This window comes from Tursiops truncatus, chromosome 5 (genome assembly GCF_011762595.2).
Source record: "Tursiops truncatus isolate mTurTru1 chromosome 5, mTurTru1.mat.Y, whole genome shotgun sequence".
Lineage (NCBI taxonomy): Eukaryota > Metazoa > Chordata > Mammalia > Artiodactyla > Delphinidae > Tursiops > Tursiops truncatus.
In genome coordinates, this window is record NC_047038.1 from 104,931,242 (window position 1) to 104,946,014 (window position 14,773).

General features: G+C 37.2%; 1 protein-coding gene across 1 annotated transcript in view; it reads left to right on the plus strand.

Annotated features, from left to right (window-relative positions):
• The window catches only part of DCHS2 (dachsous cadherin-related 2), a 162,461-nt gene extending 148,273 nt beyond the window's left edge, over positions 1-14,188 (plus strand). Inside the window, exons 18-21 of the mRNA XM_073804674.1 lie at positions 4,478-4,608; positions 7,267-7,553; positions 8,533-8,665; positions 10,637-14,188. Of these exons, the coding sequence (XP_073660775.1) occupies positions 4,478-4,608; positions 7,267-7,553; positions 8,533-8,665; positions 10,637-13,263 (3,178 nt within the window). The 3' untranslated portion in view covers positions 13,264-14,188. The remainder of the gene's footprint in view (positions 1-4,477; positions 4,609-7,266; positions 7,554-8,532; positions 8,666-10,636) is intronic.
• The last annotated feature ends 585 nt before the right edge of the window (positions 14,189-14,773 follow it).

Here is a 14,773-nt window from a genome sequence, read left to right on the forward strand (position 1 = left end):
CTCCACTGATATGCCTCTCATATCAAATATTCTGTGAAGTCCTCTGTTCCTTGGAGACCTCGGTCCTACTGCTTTCTGCCCTCCTGATCTAGCTGGACAGTGTGGCTCCCTAAGCCCGCTGCAAAGCTGGACCCCATGACTTGTGACTTTGTTTTACTGTTCTCCAACATTGGGCCTATGATTTTCAGATCCCGTGTCTTTCTCTTACTTTTTTCTTCCAGTAGTTTTGTAGGAAAAGGTGCCAAGGAAGTAAATTCTCTGAGTTCTTGCACATCTGAAAATGCCTTTATTCTACTCTCACATGTGATTTATGCAATAGATAATACAGAAGTTGAACATTTCTTTTAGATTTTTAAAGGCATTTTTCTGTTATATTTTAAAACTCAGTTTTGTTATGGAGAAATCTGATGCCATTCTAATTCTGTGTTTGGTATATGATTTGTTTTTTCCATCCTCTGTGGAAATTTTCAGGTTATTTTCTTTATCTACAATGTTTGGACATTTTGTCATTATGTACTTTGGTGTGGGTCTTTCCTTGTGCTGAGTACTTGGTGTGCTCTTTTAATGAGGATAAATGTTTCTATTTTTTGTATTATTTCACTGATAATTATCTCCCTTTTGTTTATTGTTTTGTTTTATTTGTTTACTTTGCCCTGCCTCTTTTTCCTGGATCCTATTCAGTCAAGAGTTAGACTGCCAGGATTGATCCTTTGTCAGTGATGTTTTATTCCCTACTTTCCATTTCTTGTTGTGTGTGTGGTTTTTTGTTGTTGTTGTTTTATTTTTCTTGGAGATTTTCTTAATTATAGCCTTCTAAACTTTCTTTTTCACTTTTTGGTTTGAAATTTTTTGAATATTTTGTATTTTTTATTTCCAAAATCTCTTCCTTAATCTTTGAGCTTTTCCATAGCATCTTGTTCTTGTTTTATGCATTATCTCTATTATTGTCTCCAAGGACATTAATTAGAATTGTTTTAACATTGTCTTTTTCTCTGTCAAGATCTCTGCATCCTTTGGGTTTATTTCTTCCCTTTGTCTATTTTCCACTCTCTTTTTCGTGTGGGAGACTTTCTGTAAGTAACTAACAATCCTTGGTCCTAGGTGAGGCAATAGCAAAGTCAGATTCTCTGGGTGGATCTCATTGACCAGCACACTTGGCTTTCAGATGAACCAGAGAAGAACCTGACTACTTTGCAGGATGACATACAAATAACGGTATATAGAGAGAGTTTTTTTCCCTTTGGGAGGGGATTTCATTTCTTCAGAGACAGTCCCTCGATATTACTTACTCTTAGTATGAACATCAGACATTGTTTTGCCTGGGGGTGAAGAGCAATGGGCAAGGGGACTTGATTGTTCCGGATTTTGAGTTTAAAAGAATCTTTAAGCTATTTTTAGCTCGATATCTCACCCTGCCCTTTGCCATGTTTTGAGCTTCTCCTTGGTTATATGAGGGCAAATCTGTTTCTCACTCATCCTTATCTCTTTACAAATGCAGAATGCATTTTAATCTATGGTTTTCTCTGGCCCACTTATCTGTAACCACTTCTCAATCTGCTTGCATTTTCCAGAAATTAGTTTAAATTTCTCCCCCACTCCACTCACTAATATCGTCTCACATTTTCTTTTTTAGCCTTATCAACATATACCTTATTTTAAATTCTTTTGCCATCATTACAGCAGAATGTCTAGAGGAAGAGGAAATAAAACGTGTGTAGATATAACCAGAAGTCATAGCTCTTCCTTTCAAAGGTGTTATGATTTTGGCTGATATTTTTATTTCTCTTGGAATTTCAGTAGGAACACTTAATTCTGGGTATACTTTTAATATATTGTTGAGAGAGAGTTTTGAAAAAGTCCTCTACCACCATCTTAAATATTAAGGCAATCAGAAAAGATTCTGCCTGGTCAAAGTCTCATTTAAACTTTAACATAGTAAGAAATAGCTTTCCATCAGTGGTAGAGTAGGAGAACTATGCTCTGAACTAGAATGGGACTGTCTTTATCTGGTCAGCTTCATTTATTGTCTCTGCTGATACACTAATCAGGGCAGCAGTTCTGGAACATGGAACCAGTTGGACCAGCTAAGAGTTTTACAAAACCTGCCAGGGAGCCATCACAGAAAACTTGAGGTCCCTTAGAAGTTATGTGTAGAATTTCAGTGGATCTACCTTCATAATTTTTCATTTGTTCTTCAAACCATTGACTTGTCCTTTTGTTTTGAAACAGAATCATATTTCTCTCTATATCAAAGAATCTTGCTTTTTTAACCTGACATAGGCATTACATGGAACCCCTGAAGTTATAGTACTGTGAAAATAAGAGTGGTTAAGGCTACAGTGGAAGAATCAACAGAGCCATACTTTGATGTCTTGGCTGAGACTTTAGTATGACATTGGGGAGGGGCAGGCAGCAGGGGCAGAGAACATGATGAGTTGATTATTTTTAGTAAAATTTTTCCATGTGTACCTGACTTACATTCATGCTAACAAAATTAACTTTCTACATGGAATTATTCCTATGCTCTAGAAATGTGAAATTTAAATAGTTGTTCTACTGATGTCCCCACTTCAATAGTGTAGAAAGCAGCCTGTGTTCTTCATGAGCAATAGATAAGTAGTGATCATTTGCTACTAAGTGGAATTTAAACCAACAAAAAGTTGATACTTATTTTACATCATTTTAAACATTTAAGGTTGGAAGATAAAGAACACTTATCAGGTAAGCTAATAATGGAAAATAAAGTAGAAGTGTGTCAACTTCCAAGTCTCCGTTTCTTAAAAGATAGTATCACCAACTGGCTAAGACTAATTCCACTTCTGAAATGAAGATCATCTTCCAATTGACAGCTTAGTTTATTACTCAGCTACCCTTCTGGAGCTCATAGTGTTTAGAGGGGAGTGAAAAGCTAATGATTATGCATTAGGGTGTGATATATACACAGTAAGAGAGGCATATTGAAAAGTATCATATAGTAGAGCACAAGCTTTCCAGTCAACCAAGACCTGGGCTTGAATCCTGGCTCTGTCATCTGATACATTTATAATCTTGAGCAAATCTTGAGAAACCAGTGCTCAAAATATATTAAAGAAAATCAAATAAGGCAAGACATCTACCCTTAAGGAACTTATAGGAGAGGCAGACAAATCATTAAGAAGAAAAGGTGATGCTTGCTATGGTGGAAGAATGTACAGGGTGCTATGGGGTAGAGAAAGGGGCATCTAAATCAGATGAAAGGTCAGTGAAATCTTACAGAGATGTGAGCTTTGAAAGGCAAAGATGGTGTAGGGACCAGAATTCCAGGCAGAAGCTGTGTCATAGAAGATCATGTATGTGCACAAGGCTGTATTACTTCTTGTAGACATGGAAAGCTAAGGAAAAGTTTTAAATAGGGGAGTCAGGTTTTCAAACCAGGATTTTTGATAGAGCAATTGAGGAGTTGTAATGTGGAGGATGAAGAGGAGCAGGTGAGACTTGCAGTAGGCAGATTGATGAGTAACAAGTACTCCAGTTGAGAAAAGGTATAATGAATACACAGAATGCCAGGTAAAGATGATGAGGGGATGAGGCTACAATGACCAACTTGTCCTAGTTTGCCTAGGACTGTCCTGTTTTAAAAAAACCTGAAAGTCCCATGCCCCGGGAAACCTTTCAGTTCCTGCAAAGCAAGATGGTGGATCAGCCCATCTGAGACTCTGAAGGTAGGAGTGAAATGGATGGGGACACTGATCCAAGTCATATTCAGATGGTAAAATCTATAAGACTCATAACTAGTTGGATGTTGTCAGGGTGGTGACAGAAAGGGAGAAGTTGAAGACACTAATCAGGTTTCTAAGTTGGCTGCTGGAGTAGCGAGTTGTACCATCATCTGAGAGAGATTGAATCACTGTGTGTAAATTCTTTCAAATCATGGACTTTTACCTCTACTTTATAGTCCTAGTCAATAGTGCCTCTTTTGCACATGTATTATTCATGGTAGTTCCCTCTCTTAATTCTACAATTTTGATTGATTTGCAATTTAGATCTGAAAAAAAAATAATACAAAGCAATCTTTTAGTGGCTCTACCTTTTGTTAGTGCAGTAACATGGAAATATGTAGCAGTACCCAGGCCATGTGTCCAGGCTGGAGGCAATCTCCTTATCTAAAAAACAGGTGCTGGTGTTTGTACTTTTTAGGTTGTTCTTAGTAGAAAGGACTGAATTTTATAGTCGGTCTCCTAGAGAGAGTTCATCTGTTTTAAATACTTCACAACCCCTAGTCTTTGGATTTGATTCCCTAAATGTGTCAAAAACAAATACATTTCAGGCTACCATTCTTATGAAATAAATTTTAAATGATGCCATTTAGAAAAGTCAGGGGAGACATAAAAGTAGCTATTCAGCTCATTTTTAAGTTTTCAACTGGATATTTCATATTTATGTTGTTTTCTCATTCTCTGAATGATGGATAACATTCCTTGATTCTTTTCCAAACCAGCTTGATTGTACAAGCCACAGATAAAGGTATACCCAGGCTTTCTGGTACAACTGTGATCAAGATACAAGTGACTGATATAAATGACAATGCCCCGGCTTTTCTCCCCTCTGAAGCAGTGGAAGTTGCAGAAAGTAAGTGTGGTGATTTGAAATATCAAACTTGTATAATATCATCTACAATTTTTTCAGCTGGGTGCTATGTGAAATATAAGTACTAATCCTCAACAACCACATAACATAAGTAGTTTTTATCTTCATTTTACAGAATAGAAAATGTCAAAGAAGTTAAAAGTTAAAGTTGGGATTTGCATTCAAACCAGCAGGAGGCTGGTTTCCCAAGGTCAAACCAGCATTCCACACAGCTTCTTTATGTGTATGGACATTGCTTAAAAGTGAAATCTCTATGAAGAGCATCTTTTGTTGACTGCGTTGCTCACCATAAAGCTCCCCTGAGAGGCAGTGATGTTCTTAGACTAATAACACTATTAGTCTTTGTGTTGCTGAACTCAGGTCTGGCTGTTCACCACTCGAAAGCCAAACTCAAGAGGCAAGTGTTGAAAGGAAAGGCTGATTTTTTTCAGGAGGCCAGTAATTGGGAGGGGAAAACATACTTGTGTCCAAAGGCCAATTCCCCACTGCTGATCAGGGGGCAAGAGCTTCTAAAGGGGAGTTTCATGGGTGTACAGCCAGAGGGAGGGGGCTATGAGCAGAAGAGCACAGTCAGCTCTGAGGATCAAGTTGAAATTTGTCATGTGGTGGTCTGATCAGCATCATCTTGATTGCTTTAAGCCCAGTTAATCTTCAGTTCCAGGGTCGGTTTGTTCCCATTTCTTTAAGGCTGGTTCTCAGAATTGTGGCAGCTTATGTCATGGCTACAGCCTGGCCATCATATAGCTAACTTCTTGATCTGGTAGAGGTTTCAGTATCTACAAAACAGCTCAAAGAATATGGCCCAGAATATTATCTATAGCCCTTGAGGAGGAGCTAAAGGTCCTTGACCATGCTTAATGACTAAACTATTATGATTTTGTCCTGTTTGACTACTTTTCTTTTGTTTCTGTATTTCCTCACTTCTCTGATTAAATTTATTTATTTATTTTTTTCATTTTTTGGTCATGCCATGAGGCTTGTGGGATCTTAATTTCCCTACCAGGAATTGAACCCAGGCCCTCAGCAGTGAAAGCATGGAGTCCTAACCACTGGACCACCAGGGAATTCCCTAAATCTATTCTTTGACTAAAATTTTTCTACAGACAAAAGAAAGGGGGAGGACATGGTGGGGAATCTGTCCCAGGAAAGCCCCATAAGGTTCTGCTCAGTTTTATTTGCAGTACACTAATGACAAGTAATAAGTGAAGGGAGTTGGATGTTCCTCGCACAGAGTTATCATTTTCCTCTAGTGTAAACTAAACTTCAACATTTGCAGAAAAATTTTACCACATTAATGGTAGAGGTTGGAAATACAAAGTTTTACGTTATATTCTGATTAGCCTTAATTGTTTGGGTCTCTGGGTTATATGAAGACCCCATAGTCTGTGATCTCAAAGTTGTTTGTGGTCAATGGCTGTACTGGTAAAATCCAACCCAACTTTTTATAGTTGAAGTTGCAAATAGTGGCCCTTCACTATCCTCTCTCCTTTCACTCTTAATATCCAACTTCTTCCTAAAATGTGCTTAACATTTTGTTATGTTCACTTTCCAAACAAATTATAAACATTACTGCTTGCAGAGGGCTATATTCCAGAAATTTTTATATATAAGGATACCTACAAATATTTTTAAAAATCTAAAATACTCTGCCAATAAAAAATTGTCTAGTTTTGCCTCTCACCAGTTGGATATATTTTTCCCAGCTTTTACTGAAGGTAAGAGTACATGCACTGGAATCAAAATGCAGCAATGTGCCCAGGATAAATATATCACAAGAACAAGCTGTATAAATCAAAACATACCGAAAGGGGTCAAGTGTGGTTGGTGTATGTCAAGAATGTTCAAATTTGAAACATGAAAATTATGAGTCTCCCACACAGTGGAACTATTCTGAATGCCTTGGCATCTTCTTTCCACCTGCACCATACCTGTCAGCTCCAAAACAAAGTCCCTGTCTTGGCAGTTTAGGCTAGAGAACATATATGACATGTGAGACATTTACCATGTCATCTATTTGTGATTTTTTTTGGTGAATAATATTAGATATCTGTTTTCATCACTAGTATGATGTACACTTTCTATAGTCTTTATAATTTTGAGAGTCAGATTTTAAGAGAAGGAAGCAGTGTGTACCACTCAAAAGAAATAATTTTATAAAAATGAATATAAGGAACTAAGTATCTATTTCTAACTTTAGCATCCAAATATTTTCATTTAAATCTTGCCTACTTTTCATAAATTTATGTTTTGTATTAATGTTTTGAGTAATAACCTTCCTCCCACCCACATCCCCATTAATATATGGTTTTGATATAGAAACTATATAGTACAAATAAGTGGCTTAGAATGTTTCTTGGTGCTGGAATTGTGTTATAAACATATGACGAAAAGTGTAATATAAAAATTGAATATACCCTACTTCCTCAATTCCATACTCAGTGGTAAATTTTCACTTTTATTGGGCTTATAAATTCTTCAGAGTTTTTGTTCAGTTCATAACGAGCCTTGTATGAGAAATCATGCCAATAAATAGCAAATCATGTTGGACTTAAAATCAAAATGCTTGGATTGAACTGTTAAAGAAAAATATTTCAAAGGATGACTTTTAATGGAGACTGACAGTGGTCATGACTATTTCAGATTCTTTGCCTGGTGTAATTGTGACTCAGATATCAGTTCATGATGTGGATTTGAATCCAGCTTTCATCTTCAGTTTCGTCAAAGAGAGTAATCCTGGAACTAAGTTCGCTATTGATCGGAACACTGGGGTAGTGGTGCTAGTGAAAACACTGGACTTTGAAGAAGCTACTGAATATGAGCTGCATATCCAAATTTCAGATTTGGTGCACCACACGGAAGGGACACTCATCGTCCATGTGCTGGACGTCAATGATAACCCACCAGTATTTTCTCAAGATTCTTACCAGGTAGAGAACTTAAGAGATGTTGAAACTTGAAAGAACAGGGAATAATGTTGACACTAATTTAGACAAACAGACAGTATTCACTGCTTTTACTGCCTAAGTTGTTGCTGAGAGTTTTATATTCAATATTATGGAGGATAGAAGTACATATGGAATTGAATATCACATTCAATTCAATTTCTTATGTATGTATCACAAATCATCATATGAAAGTATGTCACCATTTTTCTAGTTTTTAGGGATTGGGATCCAGTTGTTCATAATAATTGGGACTTGCCTAATATTTGCAAAGCCACAAATAAGACAATAAGGTAGTTTGGATTATCTGCAGTTAATTTGAGAAAACCTTTTCTTTCCTAGACATGTATTTTTGAATATATTGATTAACATTTTGCAGAAACAAATCATGAACAAAACTCTACAGTGTAAACTGTAGATTTTAGAGCATAGTATATGTTTATAGAAGTAAGGACAATGATAACATTCACCTAAGTACTTGGATATGGGCTCCAGGACTCTTGAATGTAACAAATGCAAGGTTTACTTGTAAACACAGGAGAGAAACTAACAAATGCAAGGTTTACCTGTAAACACAGGAGAGAAGCTAACCTAAGTAATGATCTTCTGTGAAGGCTTGTTAAATAATACAATGCTAATAATTATAAAATGTACAGTATAATAATACATTAGTAAATGCATTAGCTGTCCTCTACCACACAGAAATAATTTTTAGAAGGAAAATTTTTCATAATAAAAATCAAAACTGAATGAAAAATTTTAAAAGTTTTTGTTTTTCTGAATTCTGGAACTGCTAATACAATCTTCTTAATATGTTCACTCTATAAATTAATCTGCCTAAAAAAGTCAGGTTCTCTATCTTTACTATAAGCAAAATGAATAAAAGGGCCTCAGGTTCTGACCCTGTTCATAAAAATAGCTACAACCTTTAAGCACAGTGCCCATCGCCCTCTTTTCCCCTCAGGTCACCATTTCCGAATCGGTGCCTGTGGGGCACGCAGTGCTGACCGTGGTGGCCACAGATGTGGAAAGCAACGAGAACATTTCTTACAGGATCCTTTCTTCTTCTAAGACATTTTCAATTGATCCTACAAATGGTGAGTTATTTATAGTGGCTTTAGCATTCATAGGTTTGAGTTACAGGGTGGGAGCCTGAAATAATCCTTTCCAAATGTGCCACCTCCATCCCCACACGCTGGTATCAAAGACACCACCTTCTTATTTCTCTTCACGTCAAATGCTGTGGTAGCAGATCCTGGTGCTATTTCTCTTCTCCAACATCTCAATGGCTGGAAAGCAAAAGGAACTGATTAAATGCTGGCAAATGCACAGAAATTCAGAGACCTCAGTATAGTAAATACCAGCTCATCCAGCCAACCAAGCACAGTTGAAGTAATTAGCCCAGGCCTCAACAAGAATCAAAATGAAGTCAAAGAGGTTCATTTAAAACTGAAGACTTCATGTTACCAGAGTTTAGAAGCTTTTTTTCCAAGCCAAGTACAAGAAGTTCAGTAACAGCATCACATATTCAACAAGGACTAAAAAAAAAAAAAAAAAAAAAAAAAACCAAAAAAACAAAAAGGAAAATTATTTGAGCATCTCTACTAAGTGAAAACAATTGAGGATGTTTTGGTTTCTTTGATGTCTCCCAAGGCTCCTCGTTTTGTTATCAGAGATCAAGACATTTGTGGTTGTGAAATACATTCAGGCAAGGATTTCAGGTTAGAAAAGTAAAGCATTGCATAGAGAAAATTTAACAGCAAGTAGACATTAAAAGCTAAATTTGATAAAGATGAATAATTAGCAAAGTGCTGTCCCTAGCAGAGCACATGCTAGAAAAGAACAGGGCTGGGACACATTACACTGTGTGTTCCCCATCTCCACCCACCACTGCGTTGTTTCACAAGTGAGAGCTGACTTATAAGTCAAACTCTGGATGATCAATGTTAATTAGGTTTACTCTGCTGATCACTTTGCAGTTACACAAATATCGAATCATTATTTTGTACACCTGAAACTAATATAATGTTATATGTCAATTATATTCTCAATTTTAAAAAGTTAACCTCAGGATTACCTGAAGGGAGAATTTAGTCACAAAATACCAGTATGAGGCCCTCAGAGTATGGTAACGGGCAGAAGTAGGTAATGTTGCCACACAGCCTGTAGATGAATGATTACTGGGTGGACTCGAACATGTCAAGAATTTGGCTTTCCTCTCTCTCTCTGTCTCGCTCTCTCTGCCACAGCAAATTGCAGTGTGACGTCGTCCCTCTGAGCACTCGATCCTGGCAACACTTTTGCTTGATATGCATTATCAACAGACTTTGCATTGATTAGAATGTTTTTAAAATCTTGAATATTATCAGGTCAACTGAGTTCATGGTGGGACCCAAACTGAAATGTGGCATTTAAAAGATACCATTTTGTATTCTTTCTTTGTGACCATACTTAAGACACATTTTCCTTAGAAAAATATCGTTACATACATACTTATAAAAATTATATATTTCTATATTTAAGATGATAAAACGTATTACACATATTTCATCAATAGGGGAAAAATCCACTTGCTGAATTAAACAAGAGCTTTAGGAAAAGCATCTCTAGAATTCAGCAATAGTTGTAAGTCTGCATTATCATATTTACTACTTTCATTTGACTAGCATGAGTGCCATCCAGCATTTCCAGAGTAAATATCTTTATGCCAGAATGTCTCTATACATGTGTCTATGCGTAGTAGAATGGGGTATAAGTTATTCAAATAAGAATACATTTTCTTTAAAAAGTAATAATGGAACAATTTACTATATAAAAATAAAATGTTTAAAAACTTATGGCAAAGTCATCTTCAAGCAGCACACATATTTAATAGTGTGAATGCCATGAATATTATTTCTGAATCTTAAGTGTTACAAAAGTATAAATGTAATAATCTAAATTTTCTAGTTGGAGTTACCTTTGGTTGTAACTAACAGATATCTTTACATATTAGTAAATATTTGCTGACTAAGATGATCATGAAAATTTTACTTCACAACATTGAAAGACTATGTCTTGTTTTTCAGGCACAGTATATACTATCAATCCCATCTTACTTCTGGATAGAAAATCAACAATTCGATTTCTTGTTGAAGCCAGTGATGGTGGGATTCCTGACCTGAAGGCTGTTACCTTAGTGGAGATAGAAATACAAGATGTGAACAATTATGCCCCTGAGTTTGCAATAGAATATTATAATCTTAGCTTGAGTGAAGACACTCCAATTGGAAGCACACTTGTCACCTTTACAACTGTTGACCATGACTGGACCCATGAAAACACTCATGTTGAATATTCCATCATCAGTGGTAATTCACAGAACAATTTCTATGTGGAAACTAGTTTCATTCATTCAGAATATACTTACAAGCAAGTTGGTTACCTGGTGTTGATTCACAATCTGGACAGAGAAGCAACCGCCAGTCATAAGCTTGTCCTTCTGGCCTCTGACCATGGCTGCCCTCCACTGAGTTCCTCAGCCACTGTGTCAATAGCAGTACTCGATGTGGATGATAACCCACCTGCATTCAGCAGTCTGGAATATCATGCCCACATCAAGGAAGGTACCCCTCGAGGGAGCCCCATCACTGTGGTCTCAGCAAGTGACTGTGATGTGGCTTCACATGCAGAAATCGTCTACCACCTAATCTCTGGAAATGAGAAGGGGCATTTTCACTTAGAAGAAAAAACTGGAGTTCTTTATTTGATTAAACCTTTGGATTATGAAGAAACGATAAAATTTACTTTAACTCTCCAAGCTTCAGATGAAGAAAAGAAGCAGTTTTCTTTTGCAGTTGTGTTTGTCAATGTCCTGGATGATAATGACCATGCACCTCAGTTTATGTTCCCAAACTTGAACTGTGCTGTTCCTGAAAATCTTCCTGTTTTCTCCACCATATGTTCTGTAAATGCTTTGGATTTTGACACGGGTCCTTATGGAGACTTGACCTATTCTATAGTTTCACCCTGTTCTCTCCTTCATGAGATGCCGCATGATCATGACCTCTTCCTCATTGACCCCTTATCAGGGGATATTCGTGCTCAGCAAGTCCTTGACTATGAACATGACAAAAAATACTGCCTCACAGTTCAGGCCAAAGACAAGGGTGACTCAACAGCCTCCTTAATGGTTTGGGTGGATATTGAAGGGATAGATGAGTTTGAACCCATTTTCACTCAGGATCAATATTTTTTCAACCTCCCAGAAAAGAGTAATGTAAGACAATTGATTGGCAGAGTGGAAGCATCAGATGCAGATGCTGGTATTGATGGAGTTATTCTTTACTCCCTCGAAACTCCATCTCCCTTCTTTTCGGTAAATAAAACTAATGGAAATATTTATTTAAGTGGAGCCCTTCCCCTAATAAAAAGTCAAGTCAGCAAAGAAGACACCATCGAAATGAAAATAATTGCTCGTAGCCCCAAACCAGACTCCAAGTTTACATCTTGTACTGTTTTTGTGAATGTGTCTTTTTCCTTGGAAGGAAAACACTCCACAGAATCAGCTAGCAGCTTTTTGATCAGTCTCACTGTCTCCTTTTTAGTGTTTTTGTTACTTGTCTTCATTCTAATTGTACTTATTTTAAGACATAAACAAAAAGATGCAATAAACAATTTTGAAGAAAAGAAAACATCATCATCCTTAGATATCAGTGTGAGACCGACCAGGGATGCCAGCACGCTGAAACCCTTCCAAAAAACTAATGAGAGTGATAATGAGGTAGTGCCCGTGGACTCCATGCCTGAATGGTTGAGTTTAACAAGAATTATGGAGAAGGACATTGCACATCTGTACAGGCACTCAAACTCCAGTGGTCACTATTCTGTGGAAGGAGAAACTGCAGAAGATAAGGAAATCCAGAGGATAAATGAGCACCCTTACAGAAAGGACTCTGACTCAGCTCTGAGTGATCGGGAGTCCAGGGTGCCAGACTCCGGCATTCCAAGGGAATCAGACCAGCTCTCTTGTTTGTCTGGGGAAACTGATGTGGCGGTCACTGCTGAAACAGCAGAAACCAGCCATACATTTGAGGAAGGAGATCAAGGACAGGGCTGTGGCACTACCTATGTTCAAAATAACATCTTACTCCAGCCTCTAAAGAAGAGAGAGGGAAAAGTGGGCATCCTGGCTGATGTCAGAAAAGAGGCCGTCTTTATTTCAGGTGATCAGGAAGCAGGATGCGCAGCTCTTTCAACCCAGAGAAACTCTGATCATGATGTAAGAGGCAACTATCACTGGGATTATCTCCTCAGTTGGGAACCCAAGTTCCAACCTCTTGCATCAGTATTTAATGATATTGCAAAACTAAAGGATGAGCACTTACATATACCTGGCATTCCAAAGGAGAAGAAATCTTTTGTTTTTCCACCACCTTTGATAACAGCAGTAGCCCAGCCCGGGATTAAAGCAGTTCCACCAAGATTGCCAGCCATAACCCTGGGGCAGGGACTTCGGAAATACCCACACTCCCCCATTCGCTATCATCAAAGTTCTCTGCCGAAAGCCATGACGCCTAGTTTTTCTCCATCCCTTTCTCTGCTGACCACACAGACCCCTGCCATAACCCCGCTGCTGTCAGATGGAGAGTTATTAGGAACACATCTGAGTGGTACATGCCATGAACCTAAAGCAGCAGATGAAGCTCAAATATAAAACAATTGTGATGTCAAGCACCTGCTCTCCATTGGTCATGAATGATTGGACAAAACATTCCTAAGTGAGCTCCTTGAGATTGGGTTCATTTATCTATGAGTGAGGGATATAATTTAGTCTAGGTTTTTAGAACCCTCTCATTTAAGTTTGGAGAATTTGTTTCAGCTTAATGAGAAGTTACCCTGTCTTTTAACCTTTATGTTTTGCTCTCAGGACTCAAGTTTGTATATATTAAGTAGTGTATATTCTGTCACACCTGGTCTTCTGTATGGTTAGATTTCCAAAGGACACAGTGAACTTGGCTGACTGCCAAAACGTTTATATGAAAATAAATGGAAATAAAGTATACTGTATTCTGGTCACTTTACTGCTGATGATTCTGCTATTTATAAAACAAATTAGTAAAGACTGAATAAAAAATGAGTGTAGGACAAAAAGTAGCAGAGAGGGGAAATTTGGAAGGATAAACAAGTTGTAAAGTGAAGCAGTTTTCTGCAGATCTGATATACTTGGAGATGCGTTTCCCCATTTTCCCCATAAGCCACACTTGGGGAGTTTAGCCATAATTTGAATTTACTATGGTGTCTTTTGGAAATCTAATGAGAAATTAAGAATGAAATTTGTCATACCTCTGTGCCAAATAAGAAAATTATTCTTGATTAAATGAACCAGAAATGCATGTTCTTAATGGAGAGCCAGTATTGATAAAAGCAATAATGTGTGGTTGGCTGCCACTGAAGACGTATTTCCTTGGCCTTCTTTACAAATAAAATGATTTTTTTTTCAATGCTCTGTCTTGTAACATAGTATGGGTACAGACACTAAACTCTGAAGATTAATTTGTGTATATTTCTTCATTTTATTTTCTTCTACATTCAGTAACTTTTGGTGAGAAATAATTTATCCACTCAATGTCAGTTTAAAATTTTTCACTCAGATAAAATTATGTTATTTGCTAATAATAAATTTCATAGGGTAACATAGCAATATATTTTTAATGAAGATTTTTTTATATAAATACTCCTACTATAAAAGTTAAGAATGGATGTCAGAAGTCTTTCTACCATTTGTTTATACTCTTATTTAGCTTCAACTGTCACTAGGCAGAACAGTTTGGCAACATGGTTAAAATAATTCTATTTTGTACAACTATGGTTTCAGATATATAGTGGTACTGTGTGGTGCACATATATATATGTATATATAAAATGCTATCTCCTTCTGTTTGGTGAGCCTGAGAATCTGTCAGAGATTCTTATCCCTTCCAAGAAAGCAGAGCACATCCTGATGAGGCTGGTCCAAAAGTCATCCATGGTAGGCAACGTGGCCAGGCTTTGGAGTAAGAGTTTAGGATTCTAATGTCGAGTCTAGAGGGCATCTGGTGTAGTTTTCTTAGTAGTTAGTGTGGGATTCAGCTATAGGAATATTTCCTTTATGTTTTCTTTCAGTAGTCCTATCTGTAAATTTATGTGGGATGACTAATGTCTCTTTACTGTAAAACATTTTAGGA